We start from the raw sequence: 16,967 nt of genomic DNA, 5'->3' as shown, positions 1-16,967 counted from the left end.
CAGTAATAGAGCAGCAGAAACACAAAGGATATATGGACCATAGCATGACTTATAATAGCAAAATACTGAAAATAACCCAAATATCCATCAATAATAGCTGAAAATACTTCACCTAATAAAGTATGATAAAACTGTAAAAAGATATTTTTTAAAAACCTCTATGTTTACTAGAGTGATCATCAGGATATTTTATTAAGTAAATAAAACAAGTTATAAAACAGTATAAATAATAAACTATCATTTATGTAAAATGGATGTAGGAGACAGTAATAGGTGTATAATCCATCAATAAGAAAGAGCTGAAAATCCTTCACCTAATGAAATATTATAAAACTGTAAAAAGAGATTTTTTAAAAACCTCTATGTTTTACTAAAGTGATCATCAGGATATTTTACTAAGAAAATAAAACAAGTTATAAAACAGTGTGAATAATAAACTGTCATTTATGTAAAGAGGATGTAGGAGATAGAAATAGGTATATAAGTGAATGTGTATGTATACAGAACATGTAAATATATAGATACACATATTTTCTTGCATTTTGCCAATAGAAACACTGAAAAGATAAGCCAAACTCTAATAAAACCATTACCTACAGGCAAAGAGAGGAAATGGGGAGCAGCTAAATTGGAAGTAAATGTCTGAATCGATTTTGCTCTTACTTTTTTTTTTTTTTTTTTTTTTTGAGACGGAGTCTTGCTCTGTCACCCAGGCTGGAGTGCTGTGGCCGGATCTCAGCTCACTGCAAGCTCCGCCTCCTGGGTTCACGCCATTCTCCTGCCTCAGCCTCCCGGGTAGTTGGGACTACAGGCGCTGCCACCTCGCCCGGCTATTTTTTTGTAGTTTTTTTTAGTAGAGACGGGGTTTCACCGTGTTAGCCAGGATGGTCTCGATCTCCTGACCTCGTGATCCGCCCGACTCGGCCTCCCAAAGTGCTGGGATTACAGGCTTGAGCCACCGCGCCCGGCTCTTACTTTGGAATCATGTAAATGTTTTACATATACAAAATTTAAAATTAAATCAAAAGGGCATAGGAGTCAATAAAAATAGTTTTCTCAACAATTGGTCCTGCAACAACTGGATATCCACATGCAAAAGATCTAAATGTGAGAGCTAAGACTACAAAACGCTTCGAAGGAAACTGATGAAAATCTGCATAAATTTGGATTAAGCAATGGTTTCTTACATATGATGCCTAAAGTACAAATAACAAAAGAAAACCTAGACAAGCTAGACTTTATTAAAATTAAAAACTTTTGGCATCAAAGGACACTACCAAGAAAAAGAAAGACAACTCACAGAGAGGCAGAAAATATTGACAAATCCTATATCTGAGAAAGGTCTAGTATGCAGATTATATAAAGAACTCATAATAACAATAAAAAGATAAACAGCCCAATTTAAAAATGTGTAAAAGATTTGAATATTTTAATAAATTTCTCCCAAGAAGATATATAAATGGCCAATAGGCAAATGAAAAGACATCCAACATCATTAGTCATTAAGAGAATGCAAATCGGCCGGGCTTAGTGGCTCAGGCCTGTAATCCCGGCACTTTGGGAGGCCAAGGCAAGCGGATGACAAGGTCAAGAGATTGAGACCATCCCGGCTAACACGATGAAACCCCGTCTCTACTAAAAATACAAAAAAAAATTAGCCAGGTGGCAGGGTGCGGTGGCTCACGCCTATAATCCCAGCACTTTGGGAGGCCAAGGCGGACGAATTACAAGGTCAGGAGATTGACACCATCCTGGCTAACATGGTGAAACCTCGTCTCTACTAAAAATACAAAAAAAATTAGTCAGGTAGATGGGCGCAGTGGCTCACGCCTGTAATCCCAGCACTTTGGCAGGCGGAGGCGAGCAGATCACCTGAGGTCAGGAGTTTGACACCAGCCTGGCCAACATGGTGAAACCCCATCTCTATTAAAAAAAACAATACAAAAAATTAGCCGGGCGCGGTGGCGGGCACCTGTAATCCCAGCTACTCAGGAGATTGAGGCAGGAGAATCGCTTGCACCTGGGAGGTGGAGGTTGCAGTGAGTCGAGATTGCGCCATTGCACTCCAGCCTGGGCAACAAGAGTGAAACTCCGTCTCAAAAAAAAAAAAATTGGCCAGGCATGGTGGCACCCGCCTGTAGTCTCAGCTACTCAGGAGGCTGAGGCAGGAGAATTGCTTGAATCCGGGAGGCAGAGGTTGCAGTGAGCTGAGATCGTGCCACTGCACTAAAGTCTGACAAGAGTGAGACTCCGTCTCAGAAAAAAAAAATTAAAAAAAAAATGCAAATCAACACCATACTCAGTTACCACTTCACACACACTAAAATGCCTATAATTTTAAAAACAGACAACAATACAAGTTGGCAAGGATATGGAGAAACTGAAACCCTCACCTATTGCTGGTGGGAATGTAAAGTAATGCAGCCACTATGGAAAAGTTTGCCAGTTCCTCAAAGAGTTAAATATATAGAGTTACCATATGACCTAAGGATATATATCTAGGAGAATTTAAAATATATGTTCACACAAAAATTTGTGCCTGGATATTTATAGCAGCATTATTGATAATAACCACAAAGTATAAATAACCCATATGCCCATCAACTGATGATTTTATAAGACAAAGCCTCACAAATTTTGTTTTTTCTACTTCATCTGAGGTCCTTGGACTCCCATAGATGTTATGAATGAGCTCAGGAGTTAAATGGACTCTCTCAAAATTATATGCAATATGTATGTGCATTTTTGCTCTTCTCTTGTAAGAGGGTCCCTAGTTTTATAATACTCCCAAATGGGTCTAAAACTCACAAAAAAATTAAACAATACTGGTATCATGTAAGCATTACTTTGTTTTAAAAAATACAACTGGTTAAATTTAGCAGAATCCAGTACTCTGAAATCTAACACATGTATCACTACATAAAGTTTGATTCAAATCAGCTAATAAATTGTTTAATTGGTAGAAGCATAAACAAATATTTTTTAAACTACTCTAATTCATCATCCATTGCTTACTTGAATGGCTAATGTTTCTTGCTGCTGACGGGCTTCTTCTTGGGCCTTCTCTAATGCTGCAGAAAGTTCTTCTTTAGCTTTCATTTCACGGCTCAGAGCAGCTTCCTGTGCCTCACTATCCTTTGCAGCATTGGCTTTGTGAAGATCAGTAAGTTCTCTTAAAAAATTAGATTGAGTTTATAAATGTTGCCAGTGATCAGATAATAGAAAAAGTATTCTTCAACATCCTACTCTGATAATTCATTCTAAATGGGTTGCATATGTGTTCATTTTCTTACTTGTATGCACTATCCAGGGCAGCCTGAATACTTCGGTTCTTTTCTTCAAGTTCATCCGTGTCTACCTGAAGACGGCCAAGATCTTTCTCCTGGCGTTCTACCACGGAATTCAGTTTTTTAATATTTTCTCTATGTTGTTTCTCCACCTCTTCTTTGCCATCAAGGACCTATATGTTATAAAAACAGACAAAAGTATTTTTCAAGAAATAATACCATGGTAAATAATTGTATTCCAGCAATCTATAATAATGGAGAAAAATATATATATTTTTTGAGACAGAGTCTTGCTCTATTGCCCAGGGTGGAATGTTCTGGCTCACTGCAACCTCTGCCTCCTGGCTTCAGGCAATTTTCATGCCTCAGCCTCCCAAGTAGCTGGGGCTACAGGTGTGCACCACCACGCCTGGCTAATGTTTGTATTAGGTTGGTGCAATATTTTTAGCAGAGACATGGTTTCACCTTGTTGGCCAGGCTGGTCTCGAACTCCTGGCCTCAAGTGATCTGCCTGTCACAGCCTCTGAAAGTGTTGGGATTACAGGTATGAGCCGCCCCACTCAGCTGAAAAATCTTATCATTTATCTATTGTTTGAAAAATTCTTCTTACTACACCCCATTAAATCTTTTCAAATGCTCCATAACCATGGCCAACTGCTCATACAGGAAGTAATAACAATATATATGTAGAGAATTATGATTGCTATTCACCTGTTTCAAATGCTGCAACTCCTCTTCTAGCTCTTTAACTTTTTTGTTCAGTTTTGCAACCATATTTTCATTCTCCTTGTCTTTAGCTCTTAATTTCTTGATGATGTTAGAATTATGCAATTGCTGTTTTGAAAGTTTTTCTCCTGGTGATGGTAAAAAAGTATAAAATCAAATGACAACTATTCCCTAAAAATCTCAATAGAATGTTTTATCTAATCAATAACACAAAATAATAGAATTGTTTTAAATCACAATTTTGTAACCCACAATGTTACAACTAATTTGGACAAGAATCATCAATGAATGTTAAAATTACTGGGTAAAAGCTTGTTGGGAAACTGGATATTGACACGGTCTTAAAGAATCACTCTCACATATCACCTACTAATTTTAAAGAAAAAAATCTGGCAGTCAACTCCTTAACTAAGCATTCAGTTTTGGCATCACCAATTGTAGTACAGTTTGACAATATGTGCCTGCTGATGTGAGGTAGGTGTTCAATATCACCTAGATATTTCCTACTAGAAATATGATCTAAATCTAATCATGAATAAAGTAACAAATTCCCAAACATGGGACATCCTGTGGGACAACTGCCCTGGACTCCACAGAGTCCTCAATGACATAAAGAAGAGAGAACTGTCCTAAATTGATGGAAGACTAAAAGGACATAACAACCAAATGCAATGGGCAAACTTTGGATCCTGGGACAGAACAAATGATCAACTATAACAGACGCTTTTAGAGAAAACTAGGATAAATATTAAAATATATGCCGGATTATAATTCTGAACTAATGCTGATTTCTTAGGTTTGACTATGATGTACCTGTCAAGGAAAATGTACTTGCCCTTGGGAGATGCAGACTGAAGAATTTAGGAGCAGAATGTTATGGTATTTCTAACCTCCTTTCAAATGAGTTGACAAAAGCGTAGTGTATGTATGTGCAGAAAGATATGGAAGAGGTGTGGCAAGATGTTAACACTTGATGAATCTAAGTGATGACGTAATCAGGTAGTCATTGTAGTGTGCTTTCAGCTTTGAGTTTTACAGCTCTTTAGCTTTAAGTTTTCAAAATATTGGCCGGGTGCGGTGGCTCTCACCTATAATCCCAGCACTTTGGGAGGCCGAGGCAGGCAGATCACCTGAGGTCAGGAGTTCAAGACCAGCCTGGCCAACATGGTGAAAACCTGTCTCTACTAAAACTACAAAAATGAGCCGGGCATGGTGGTGGGCACCCGTAGTCTCAGCTACTTGGGAGACTGAGGCAGGAGAATCACTTGAACCTGGGAGGTGGAGGTTGCAGTGAGTTGGGATCATGCCACTACACTTCAGCCTGGGCAACAGAGTGAGACTCTGTTTCAAAAAAAAAAAAATTTCTGGGGCATGCGGAAACAGTATGTAATACCCTTGTGTAAAATGTAAATACTCTGTGAATATAAAACACTCCCATGTGAAATTGCTCTATTTTCTCTGTAAAAAGGTTCATTAAGCAAAATAAGACATCAGTCCATTCTCTGACGAAATTACTAAATTACAAAATAGTAACATTTGATATTAATATTTTAAATAACTTTTTAAAAATAAGAAAACCATGCAGTCAGCCTTGCCCTACGTCTCCAATATTATAAGGCAAGGCAGTCAATAACTTCAAGACATCTTGAGAAAATAATTATAACAATTCTTCCTTCATTTTTCTATTTTAGAGCTTAGAACTGTGTTTTATAATTATCTGTGTTCCTATATTTCCCTCTCACTAAACTAAGCTCCTAAAGGACAGAGTGTGTCATATTTATTATTGTATCAAACATAATATTTGACATACTAACTCTTCAATAAATATTAGTTGAATAAATTAAAAAGTTGAGTAAAGCTAACTTTGAAATGACTGCTTCCAACTGTTCTCAAACTCTACACTTTATCTGGAAATTCACTTAGGTTCAATGATTTAAGCACAAAAACATTCATCCTACCACTAACTGTAATATTAACATTACAGAAATAAATATACAGCATTAGAAACAGTAAAACATATTATGGTATACCCATATAATGGACTTTAATGTAGTCATTAATAATGATAAAAAGCATTTAATGGCATAGAGAGATATAAGAGAAGGAAGACTGCAAATTAAATATATGATCTTAACTATGTTTAAAAATGCATGGAAAAATGCATTAAAACTAGAAAAAATTAATCGTTCCTTATAATACTGAATTATAATCTACTTTTCCTCTTTATTCATATATTTTCCTATAACTTCAAAACTTTCTACAAGTAGCAAGTATTACTCTTATAACTACAAAAACTTTAATTAACAACAAGAGAAGTAAAAAGAGAGATTCACTTGACCACCTTTTCCAAAACCTCCTGTCTTCCAGGATATTACATGAAGAAATGAATTCACTGTCCATTTGTAATGATTTATTTCATGAATAGATCTTTAATTTCTATAATGCTGTTAACTTTATTTTATTTCACCTTTTTGAGACAAGGCCTCACTTTGTCGCCCAGGGTGGAGTGCAGTGGCATGATCTCGGCTCACTGCAGCCTCCACCTCCCAGGGTCAAGCAATCCTCCTGTCTCAGCCTCCCGAGTAGCTGGGATTAGAGGCATGCACCACCACCATTCGGCTAATTTTTGCATTTTCAGGTCTCGAACTCCTGACCTCAAATGATCCATCCACCTCAGCCTCCCAAAGTGCTGAGATTACAGTCATGAGCCACCACACCCAGCCAACCCTGTTAATTTTAAATCTTTTCAGAGACAAAGGTGCTGAATAATTTAAAAATTAAAACAGTACAATGAAAAATTCACTATCGAATGCCAAAACAATACAGTATCATATAGTAGCCAAGCTAGGTATTCAGATATTACATAAATCCCAGAATTATACATACACTTTGAATGTCTTGGTTTAAATGATAGGCTCTTAAGACCTGTTTAAAGTTTTCTTAGGGCAGCACACAAATTTCTGTCAATTTTATAGGGATTTATTTTTTTTACTCCCTAAAAACAAAAGCTAGAAACACATATCTCTGTCTCAATATATCTTACTCCTCATTCTTCTGTAAACTGTCACCTACTATTTCTATGGTTTACGTCCAAACCCTCCTTGCTTTCAGTATTTTTAGTTAGGAAGCATCAACTAGTTATGTGGCAAGTACTTCTTACACAGTCAACCAAATACTTTACGCACCTTCTTCCATTAACCCTTGGATCTGCTCATTTTTCTCTTTCAAAAGGTCTGCAGTTTCACTACTATTTAATCTAGTGGCAAGCTCTTCTTTTATGTTTTTGATTTCCTAATAAAAAAGAAATCTGTGAATACCATAAAGAATTACTTTCACTCTAAGTACAGTTCTCATTTTTCCCTCATCCAAAGAAGCTATCCATAATCACATTCTCAATAAAAATCTGTAAGTTTTGTTCAGTTAATCTACTACCTTGGTTTACTAAGACTAAGAAAACAGCTTTGAAAATGATATACAAAACCTAAATTCAGATATACAAGCAAGTTTTAATATGAAAATATAAATGAGAATAAATTCCTTTTTTTTGAGACAGGATCTTACTCTGTCACCCAGGCTGGAGTGCAGTGGTACTGCAATCACGACTCACCGCAGCCTCAACCTCCCAGGCTCAGGTGATCCTCCCTCCTCAGCCTCCTGAGTGGTTGTGACCACAGGCGCCTGCCATCATGGCCAGGTAATCTTTGTAATTTTTGTAGAGATGTGGTCTCACCATATTGCCTAGTCTGGTCTTGAACTCCTGGGCTCAAGCAATCCACCCTCCTCGGCCTCCTGAGTAGCTGTGACCACAGGCGCACACCAGCATGACCAGCTAACTTTCTGTATTTTTTAGGAGAGGCAGGGTCTCACCATGTTACCCAGGCTGCTCTCTAACTCCTGGGCTCAAGTGATCAACCCACTTCATCCTCCCAATGTGCTGAGATTATAGGCATGAGCCACCACACCTGGCCAAAAATCTACAATTTAAATGTTAATAGATGATATCCTTTTCACCTTCTCTTTTTTCCAATATCAAAATATGATGAATGCATTCCTCAAAAATCTATGTCTCTATAGAGTTTAATTAATATTACTTTAAATTTCAATTACCTTTTTAGCAGCATCTCTCTCTTTGCAGGCTAGTTGAACTTTCTTTTCTGCTTCTGCAATTCTTTGAGTAAACTCATCTTTCAAGGAAGAAATGCTACTGCTTTCTTCTTTCACTCTGAACATTTCACTAAATTTAAAATAATATTTGAGAATGAGGATGGTGTTTATATATCCCAAAGGTATACATGAGTTCAATTCTCAAAAGGAAAATAACTTTTCTCTGACATATACCTTATTAAAATGTAACAGTTGAAGGCCTATTAACTTCTAAGAAAAAAATAAGGAAATTTCCCTTGTTAAATTTATTTTGAAACACCTCAAAGAAAACCTGTTAGAAAGTGAAATGTCACCAATATCTGACATGCAAAAATAAGAGCAAAGTAAATACAATGATTCAATTCTGAATCTTCTTGAGTCACATTTTCCCAATGAGCTCCTTATAGCAAAACTGTGTTATTGTATAATACAGTTTTCTTTAAATACATGTTTTAAATCTCTAATACTTAAAGACTAAAAATGAAAGGAGAGAGTTTTGCAGTTTTTGCAAAACGACTCTCTTCAATGGCAAAGGTAATATGGTAAAGACAATTAAAAGAGAAAAGTAATCTTTAGGGTTATAATTGAAAGCCATACAACTTTCAATAATGATAAAATTACAAAACATTTTAATTTCAAAAACATTCTTAAATATGTACAAAGTATACAGGCTTCCAGAAAATGTGTAACATTATTCACATTTGCAGAATACTTACTCTTTCAGGTTATCATAAGCTTCTTCTAGAAGTGCTTTTTCCTTACTAAGAGATAATAACTGAGCCTCCCTTTTTTCCAGCTTTTCATTCAGAAATTCAACTGTCTGGAAAAGGCGAATACATAAAAATCAGAACACTTAGCTTTAAAAAAGACCATTTTTACATGCAGTTGTATCACTGTAACAAAGAAAACAGCTCTATCTCATAAAAACAATTAAGAACAATATGAGGAACACAGAGGATCCAGAACAAGAAGAACTCTTAGGCAGCTGATAGGAGAGTAAAAGTAAGTACAATCAAATAGCTAGTGGGAGTGTAAGTTGAGAAACCACTTGGGAAAATGATTAGGCAATATCTAGTTGGGGATCTACACACTCTTTGATATAGAAAATTTCACTTTTAGGTATAACTTAGAGGAGAAAATTTTTGCATAAATGCAGTAGGTGACATGTATAAGAATACTTACTGTAGCTTTCTGGTAATAGCAAAAATCCGGAATAATCCACGTATACATCAAAAGAAAGGAGATGGATGCAATCAAAAGAAGTCAAAGAGGGAATTTAAAGCCTCTATATCTTAGCTAGGTTGTGGATACACGAGTGTCTGTTTTCTGTATTATTCTTCACCTGAAACACGTATCCTTTTTAAAATATGATATATTGCATTTAAAAAATAAAAGTAGGTCGGGCGCAGTAGCTCACACCTGTAATCCCAGCACTTTGGGAGGCCAAGGTGGGTGGATCACCTGAGGTCAGGAGTTTGAGCGCAGCCTGGACAACATGGCGAAACCCAGTCTCTACTAAAAATACAAAAATTAGCTGGGCATGGTGGTGGGCAACTGTAATCCCAACTACTTAGGAGGCTGAGGTTGCAGAATCGCTTGAACCCAGGAGGCAGCAGTTGCACTGAGCCAAGATCATGCCATTGCACTCCAGCCTGGGTGACAACAGCGAAACTCCATCTCAAAAAATAAAAATAAATAAATAAATAATAAAAGTAGAGGCCGGGCACGGTGGCTCATGCCGTAATCCCAGCACTTTGGTAGGCTGAGGAGGGCAGATCACTTGAGGTCAGGAGTTTGAGACCAGCCTCACCAACATGGTGAAAGCCCATCTCTACAAAAAATACAAAAATTAGCCAGGCATGGTAGCACGTGTCTGTAGTCCCAGCTAGTCAGGAGGCTGAGGCAGGAGAATCACTTGAACCTGGGAGGCAGAGGTTGCAGTGAGCCAAGATTGCACCACTGCACTCTAGCCTGGGCGACAGCGCAAGACTCTGTCTCAAAAAATAAATAAATAAAATAAAATAAAAGTAGGGCTGGACACAAGTTCATGCTTATAATCCCAGCACTTTGGGAGGCCAAGATGGGAGGACTGCTTGAGCCCAGGAGTTCAAGACCAGCCTGGCAGCACAGTGAGACCTCATCTCTACTAAAAATCAAAACAATAGCCCAGCATGGTGCGAGCCTGTGGTCCCAGCTACTAGATTGGATCAGGCGGGAGGACTGCTTGAGCCCAGGAGGTCGAGGCTGCCATGAGCTGTGATCGCACCACTGCACACCAGCCTGAGCAACAGAGAGAAACCCTGGGAGCCGTGGTCGCAGCACTACACACCAGCCTGGGCAATAGAGAGAGACCCTGTCTCATTCATCCATCCATCCATCCATACTAAAAGTAATTTTAGAAAACCCATAAGAATTTTTAAATCTCCACAATGTATCAGTATAAAGCTAAACAAAAAGTAATGCTTAGAATGTCTCATTCCTTAGGTCCTGCTCAAACAGTGATAAACTTAAGTATAAAAAGAGTAGGAATGGTTCCTTTTTAGACTTAAAAAAATAAAGTCTTACCTGAGTTTGGTTTAGATGAACTTAGAAATCACTTACCTTCTTAAATACACTGAAATTCAAAAATATCTGATAGTAATTAGTGCTGGTTTCTAAGAATTCAAACTCCTATTATATATCTTACAGTATATAGCTATTACTAATTGAAATATTATTGCACAGCATTTTTGTTTGTGAATATTTCACCTGAATAACAGAATCTGGCACTTTAAAAAAAAATTAAGTAATTCAATACATGGCACTTACAGGACATTTCTTCAAGACATCCTACATCTCAGAAGTCTATTAAAGATGCCAGATCCAACTCAATTTCTATATCTAAAAATCACAGTAAAAACCAAAACTAGGACTTAATGTTAGTTAAAGAATTTATATCACTTTCTTTTCACATGTATTAGGTAGAAGCAATTTGTCACTCCTAAGCAATGCTTTTGTTCCTTAGACATTTCTCTTTCTTGTTCATGTGAAATATAGCTATCAATAGATCTCAAAAATAACATAAACAGAAAACAAACTGAAGCAATATATATACTCCTTATATATGAATGAAAATACTAACAACAGAAAAGCACCAATAATAAAAACCTTAAATTATCATTTAATATTTGCTACAAATAATGTAAACTGCAAAAACAAATTCTGATACAAGAAAAACCATAACATTTAGTTTTTGGCACATCCATCTGCAAAGGAGGTGAAGATACATGTTAATGTAAGAAAATGTTCCTTTGCAAATTGACATACTAATGAGCATAACAGAATTTTAAAGCGATAAGGACTCAACAATACAGATGTAAGATGAAAATTTTCATGCTTAACTATATTGAAGTATCAACTTATTCTACCATAATTGCCTTGGAGAAATTTCAAATTATATTAAGAATTGTTGAACTTCAACGTCCTTAATGCTACACTGAAATGGCAAAAGCCTGTTTTTAAATCTGTATGAATGATCATGCATCAATGAAAATATATTTTAAAACAAATGATTTAATCTCTGAAAAGCACATCTAAAAATCCTTTCCACCTACTGGCGTTACCTTGCAAACATCTTCCTTCTCAGAAAGTGCTTCTGGCTGACTTTCAGCAGGTTCACACTGCTCAGCCACCCTGTCTAACACAGTGTGTCCTTCATTTATTGGTGTAGAAGAAGCCAAGATATCAGGCTGTTCACAGTTAACAGGAGTTGCACTTCGTCCACTTTCTTCCATTTCTGCTTCCTCAGTGGGTATAACTAATGTTTCATTTACTTCTTCAGATTTTCCTTCAGCAGATTCAACTGTTTTAGACTTTGAAGTTGAAGAATTAACTGTAATAGGCACTAAAGCATATCCCTTGCCTGACAATTCATCATCTGAATTGATTTCACTTACACTCCGGCTATCTAATGACTGTACACTAAATGAGTCTATTCTTTCAAAAGCGTCAGATGAACAGCAACTCTCAGTGAGTTTTTGGAAATCATCTAAACGATTATATTCAGGACAAGCAGATGCAGAGAGAAGCTGAAAAGATGTCTGCATCAAGTGAAGACTTGATTTTGAATCTGTAGTCTCTTGTCTCGAGCTCGCTGAGCTCTCACTTATTACACTTTCATGATCTAAAACTTCAATATCACTGGTGGTAGAAGTACCTGATGAAAAGGTACTAACAGGAGGAGAAGGTGTATTGCTCTGCCTGTCTTCATGTTTTTGTTCCTTAGGTTCCAAAGCCATCTCCTTTGTTTCTGCTGTGAGAGACTGTGTAGATATATTAGATATACTTTCCGTAGTTGTTTTCGCATCAATTACACTTTCAGATACTTTCAAACTTACAGTTGGCACCTTCATGTCCGATTCTTTATTAACAGTTTCTTCATGCTTGCCTTCAGTTTTAGGTGATGAAGTACCTGCTGCCAGAGTTTCCCCTGAAACACACAAAGAGTCTTTTACTTGTGACTCAGTTGTTTCAGGCGTTCTTGACTGTCCAATGTGCAAGGATTCATGTAAGCTGCTTTTCACTTCTTCTTCTGGTCGTTGTGATTTTGCTGGAGGTTTTGATACCACTGGACTCTTCTGAATGGTCTGGACATCAGTTGGTGAGAGAAAGGCACTGAAGAAATTTTCAGATTCATCGACCACAGTCCTCCGAACTGGCTTTGTGATTGCTTTAGGAGAGGCTATTGGTGGACTCTGAGGTTCAGTGTTTGATTTCAACCCCCAGGTTGAAGTATCCCATCCTCCACTGACAGGCGAACTTATTCCTTTGACAAAAAAGTAAATATTAAAAGAACACATATATGTCACATTAATATTTCACTCATCATTACAAATCAGCATAAATATAAATTTAGAAAAAAATACCCTAAGAAATACCTGTAATTTGCACCTGCTAAACTCCTTGCTTACTAGATCATTAAGTAGTTTCCAAGTTAATACTGGGACTTAAAGAAGAAAACTGGTGTGGGTCCACGTGAGAGGAAGGAGGAGCACAGACAAAAGACTGGGTCTGGCCTGGACTACCAGATGCAAGTATGTTATTCCTCCCTACAACAAACTAAGGAAGTAACAGTATATGTTTTATAACCCACAGAAAGTCCAAGATACCTATGATTGATTTCATAATAACAGGCTTTACTTATCAATATGAAATAAACTAATATGAAACTGACTGAATATGTAGGGCCATGTGCAGTCACAGAAAAATTACCCTACCTATTCAGTCAGTTTCATATTAATTTTTACTTGTAATATCAGTAATATAGTTAAGAGGTAGACAAAGGGCAACACTCAAAAACTGAACTCAATGGGTATGGAGGTTCATACCTATAATCCCAACACTAGAAGAATCATTTGAGTCCAGGAGTTCAAGACAAGCCTAGGTGACGTAGTGAGACCCCTGTCCCTACAAAAAAAAATTTAAAAATTAGGTGGGCCTAGTGGCCCACATATGTGGTCCCAGCTACTCAGGAGGCTGAGATGGGAGGATCATCTGAGCCCAGGAGGTAGAAGCTGCAGTGAGCCATGATCGAACCACTGCACTCCAGCCTGGGTGACAGATCGAGAACCTGTCTCGAAAACAAACAAAACAACAAAAGCCTCAAACCAAGATGCTGGTGAGAAATGTTCTTTTGTGAAGATCAAATTAAACTGATGGGAATGGTAAGTTTTAGAGAATAAATTAATTTTCATCCACTTAATCATAGGCTGATTCTCTAAATTCCACTCTCCAAGCCCACTCTAAGAGGAGGTTTTGTTCTCAAATTCTAAATTATGTCAGAAATTACAAGGTCACTATGAATTTCAGAAATGTGTTGTTAAGAACTATTGCTCTTTGACATAGACCTAGGTAGTTGACACTAGGGTTTTTAAAAAAAATACTGCAAAGAAAATGACTATTTTCTTGGGGAAAAAGGTAATTACCGTATCAGTCATACAAATAGCTACTACTAAAATCCTGATTTTTAAAAATGGCATAATCAGAATCTTAAAAATGGTATATTCGTTAAAATATTTAAAGCATTTCTTTAAAAATGTTTTCCAAATTAAAATGTGGCTGAACAAAATATTCACAATTAGAGGTTGGTGGAGAGAGCACAAGTAACTAAAAGCTTCTAAAAACTATCAAGTCTTATAGTATAATCTATCCTTTAATGTGACTTCAGGCCAGGCGCAGTGGCTCATGCTTGTAATCTCAGCACTTTGGGAGGCCGAGGCGGGCAGGCCACCTGAGGTGAGGAGTTGAAGACCAACCTGGTCAACATGGTAAAACCCTGTCTCTACTAAAATTACAAAAATTAGCCAGGTGTGGTGGCGCAAACCTGTAATCCCAGCTACTCAGGAGGCTGAGGCAGGAGAATCACTTGAGCCCAGGAGACAGAGTCTGCAGTGAACAGAGATGACAGCACTGCACTCCAGCCTGGAAGACAGAGCCAGACTCTGCCTCAAGAAAAAAACCAAATATATATATGTAAATATATATATGACTTCAGTTAGGATGAAAAGTAAGTAGAAAACTTCAGTTTGGAGGCATAGTTCTACACATCCATTTGCATAATACATCCAAACCAGAGAAAATCAAAATTAAAGATGCAAATGAACAACCAAGATTATGTCTGATTAATTTAAACACATTCAAAGGATGACAGGAATTAATGTTGCCTCTTGGAGAATACTTTATATAATCCCAGGGTTATCTGGCATCCATCGAAATTATACCATTCTGAAGACTATGGTCATTTTCAGAAAACAAATATCCTTACATATAAAACCTATATTCTTTCTTATCTAAAGTTTAGTAATTCTAATTAACTGGGGCACATATGAAAAAAAAAACAGTTACTCCAGCAAGGTTATATGGCATCCTGTAAAAAGTAAAGAGGATCATGACATACACACATGGATCAAAATACCTTAAAATGAGGTACCTCAAATTTAGGTCCTGACTTTTCACTGATGTAAAATTAAGAACAGAAACCAGAAAGGAGTAGTCAAGCACATCTCTTATCCTTTTTCACGCAAAGGTTCACATCCCCCACACCTGCAAATCTTTACCCCACACATCAAATGCTAACTGTTCCTTAGACTTAAGAGTCAAAAGCAACTGAATGAAGATCCCTGAAAGATTAAGCTCAATGAAACTGGAAAGAGAGATTTGGCTATTCAGAAATAAAATGTGATACAATCCAAAAATCTTGGATCACACATTCCTTGGGCAATACCTCCAGCACATTCTAATCCTCATCCGCCGTGTGACCTAGAGCAAGTTACTTGGCCATTCTGGGCCTCATTTTCCTCTTATGTAAAACACAGATATAAATCAAGCTCACTCTGGGAGTTGTTCTGAAGATGAGAAGGCCATAAAAAAGCACATTACAGGTTTACGCCTGTAATACCAGCACTTTGGGAGGCCGAGGCGGGTGGATCGCCTTAAGTCAGGAGTTCAACCAGCCTGGCCAACACAGTGAAACCCCGTCCCTACTAAAAATACAAAAATTAGGCGGGCATGGTGGTGGGCGCCTGTAAACCCAGCTACTAGGGAGGCTGAGGCAGGAGAATCGCTGGAACCCGGGAGGCGGAGGTTGCAGTGAACCGAGATCGCGCCACTGCACTCCAGCCTGGGCGACAGAGTGAGACTCTGTCTCAACAACATAAAACCACATTACGCGCTACCAAGCGCGAAATGTTCACTGACTGTTAGCGATGGTTCTTCCCTTCCCTGATGATTTACGTACATGAGACCTTGGATCCCAACAGTGCCGGAGACGAGAGGCAATTCGAGGTTCAGGTTCGGGAAGGTTGTGCTTGGAAGTTGCGTCGAGGGAGGGCTTGAGCGCAAGACCAACCAACCAAGTCCCCTGTCGTCGAAGTCCACAAGCCTCGCGCCCACGACCAAAGACAAGGGGGAACCTGGGGCTGGGTTTTCCCTCAGGAAAACGGCAAAGACCGACTTGGAGGCTGAAGCAGCATTAGGGAATGGGCCGGGGAGAAATTACTTTCAGAGAACTCTCTCAGCAAGGAAGGACCCCTCTCTACACCACTTAGCCTGTCTGCATCAGGAGAACAGCAGCCTCCGAGAGCCGGGAACCCCGCTCCTCTCTCTCTTACCCGGCTCTCCATACGGAATGGTCTCGGCCCAGATGCTCGGCTCCTCTTCCTGGATGTCCAGAACCCTGTCGATGGACTTCTGGGCCTGGGACAGGGCCTGCTTAGCGAAGCTGGAGAGCTGGGAGGCGTTGAACCAACTCATCGCCCCTCCTCAGCCGGCAGTGGCGGCGGCAGCACCAAGCGGGAAGGTCTCAGGCCTGCGGAAGGGTGCAGAGGAACGGCTTGGCTCCCTTTCCCACTCGGCTTGTTCTGTCAGCGTGTGGCCATGACCCCGAGAGCCTCCCGCGAGCCCGGGATGTTAACCTCCGCTGTTCCGCACAGCTGAGCGGAAGGGGCCCGTGTGCGCATGCGCCTGCTTCTTCCACGTACACAGCAAACAAACCTGGGAGCCTAGAGTCCGGTCGACAGGCGGAAGAACAGAAACCAAGAACGCTGACGTCACATCCGGGAGCGCAGGGTTGCCCTTAGTTACCGAGGAACGCGGAAGGGTTTCTATTGATAGCGATTCCGTGCTTACAGCAGTTCTTAGCGAAGGGGAAGCTATGGCTACCAAGAGAGGTCGATTTCCCCGGAAGGAATACTCCAGTTTTCATGTGCGTGCTTTCCAGGAAAACAGTTCACGTGCTAAAAGCTTGCACCTTGCCAGCAGTAATTACAAAGGGAA

The 16,967-nt window shown here is 38.8% G+C and overlaps 1 protein-coding gene across 1 annotated transcript in view; it reads right to left on the bottom strand.

The window, feature by feature from the left end:
* Positions 1 to 16,763, bottom strand: part of TMF1 (TATA element modulatory factor 1) — a 33,302-nt gene extending 16,539 nt beyond the window's left edge. Inside the window, exons 1-8 of the mRNA XM_023200235.2 lie at positions 16,304 to 16,763; positions 11,759 to 12,960; positions 8,873 to 8,976; positions 8,121 to 8,247; positions 7,199 to 7,304; positions 3,999 to 4,141; positions 3,294 to 3,460; positions 3,016 to 3,172 (exon numbers count right to left, since the gene is read on the bottom strand). Coding sequence (XP_023056003.2) covers positions 3,016 to 3,172; positions 3,294 to 3,460; positions 3,999 to 4,141; positions 7,199 to 7,304; positions 8,121 to 8,247; positions 8,873 to 8,976; positions 11,759 to 12,960; positions 16,304 to 16,445 — 2,148 coding nt within the window. The 5' untranslated portion in view covers positions 16,446 to 16,763. The remainder of the gene's footprint in view (positions 1 to 3,015; positions 3,173 to 3,293; positions 3,461 to 3,998; positions 4,142 to 7,198; positions 7,305 to 8,120; positions 8,248 to 8,872; positions 8,977 to 11,758; positions 12,961 to 16,303) is intronic.
* Positions 16,764 to 16,967: the final 204 nt, after the last annotated feature.

This window comes from Piliocolobus tephrosceles, chromosome 2 (assembly GCF_002776525.5).
Source record: "Piliocolobus tephrosceles isolate RC106 chromosome 2, ASM277652v3, whole genome shotgun sequence".
Lineage (NCBI taxonomy): Eukaryota > Metazoa > Chordata > Mammalia > Primates > Cercopithecidae > Piliocolobus > Piliocolobus tephrosceles.
The sequence above is the reverse complement of the archived record's forward strand: the minus strand, read 5'-3'. Positions and strand labels throughout refer to the sequence as shown.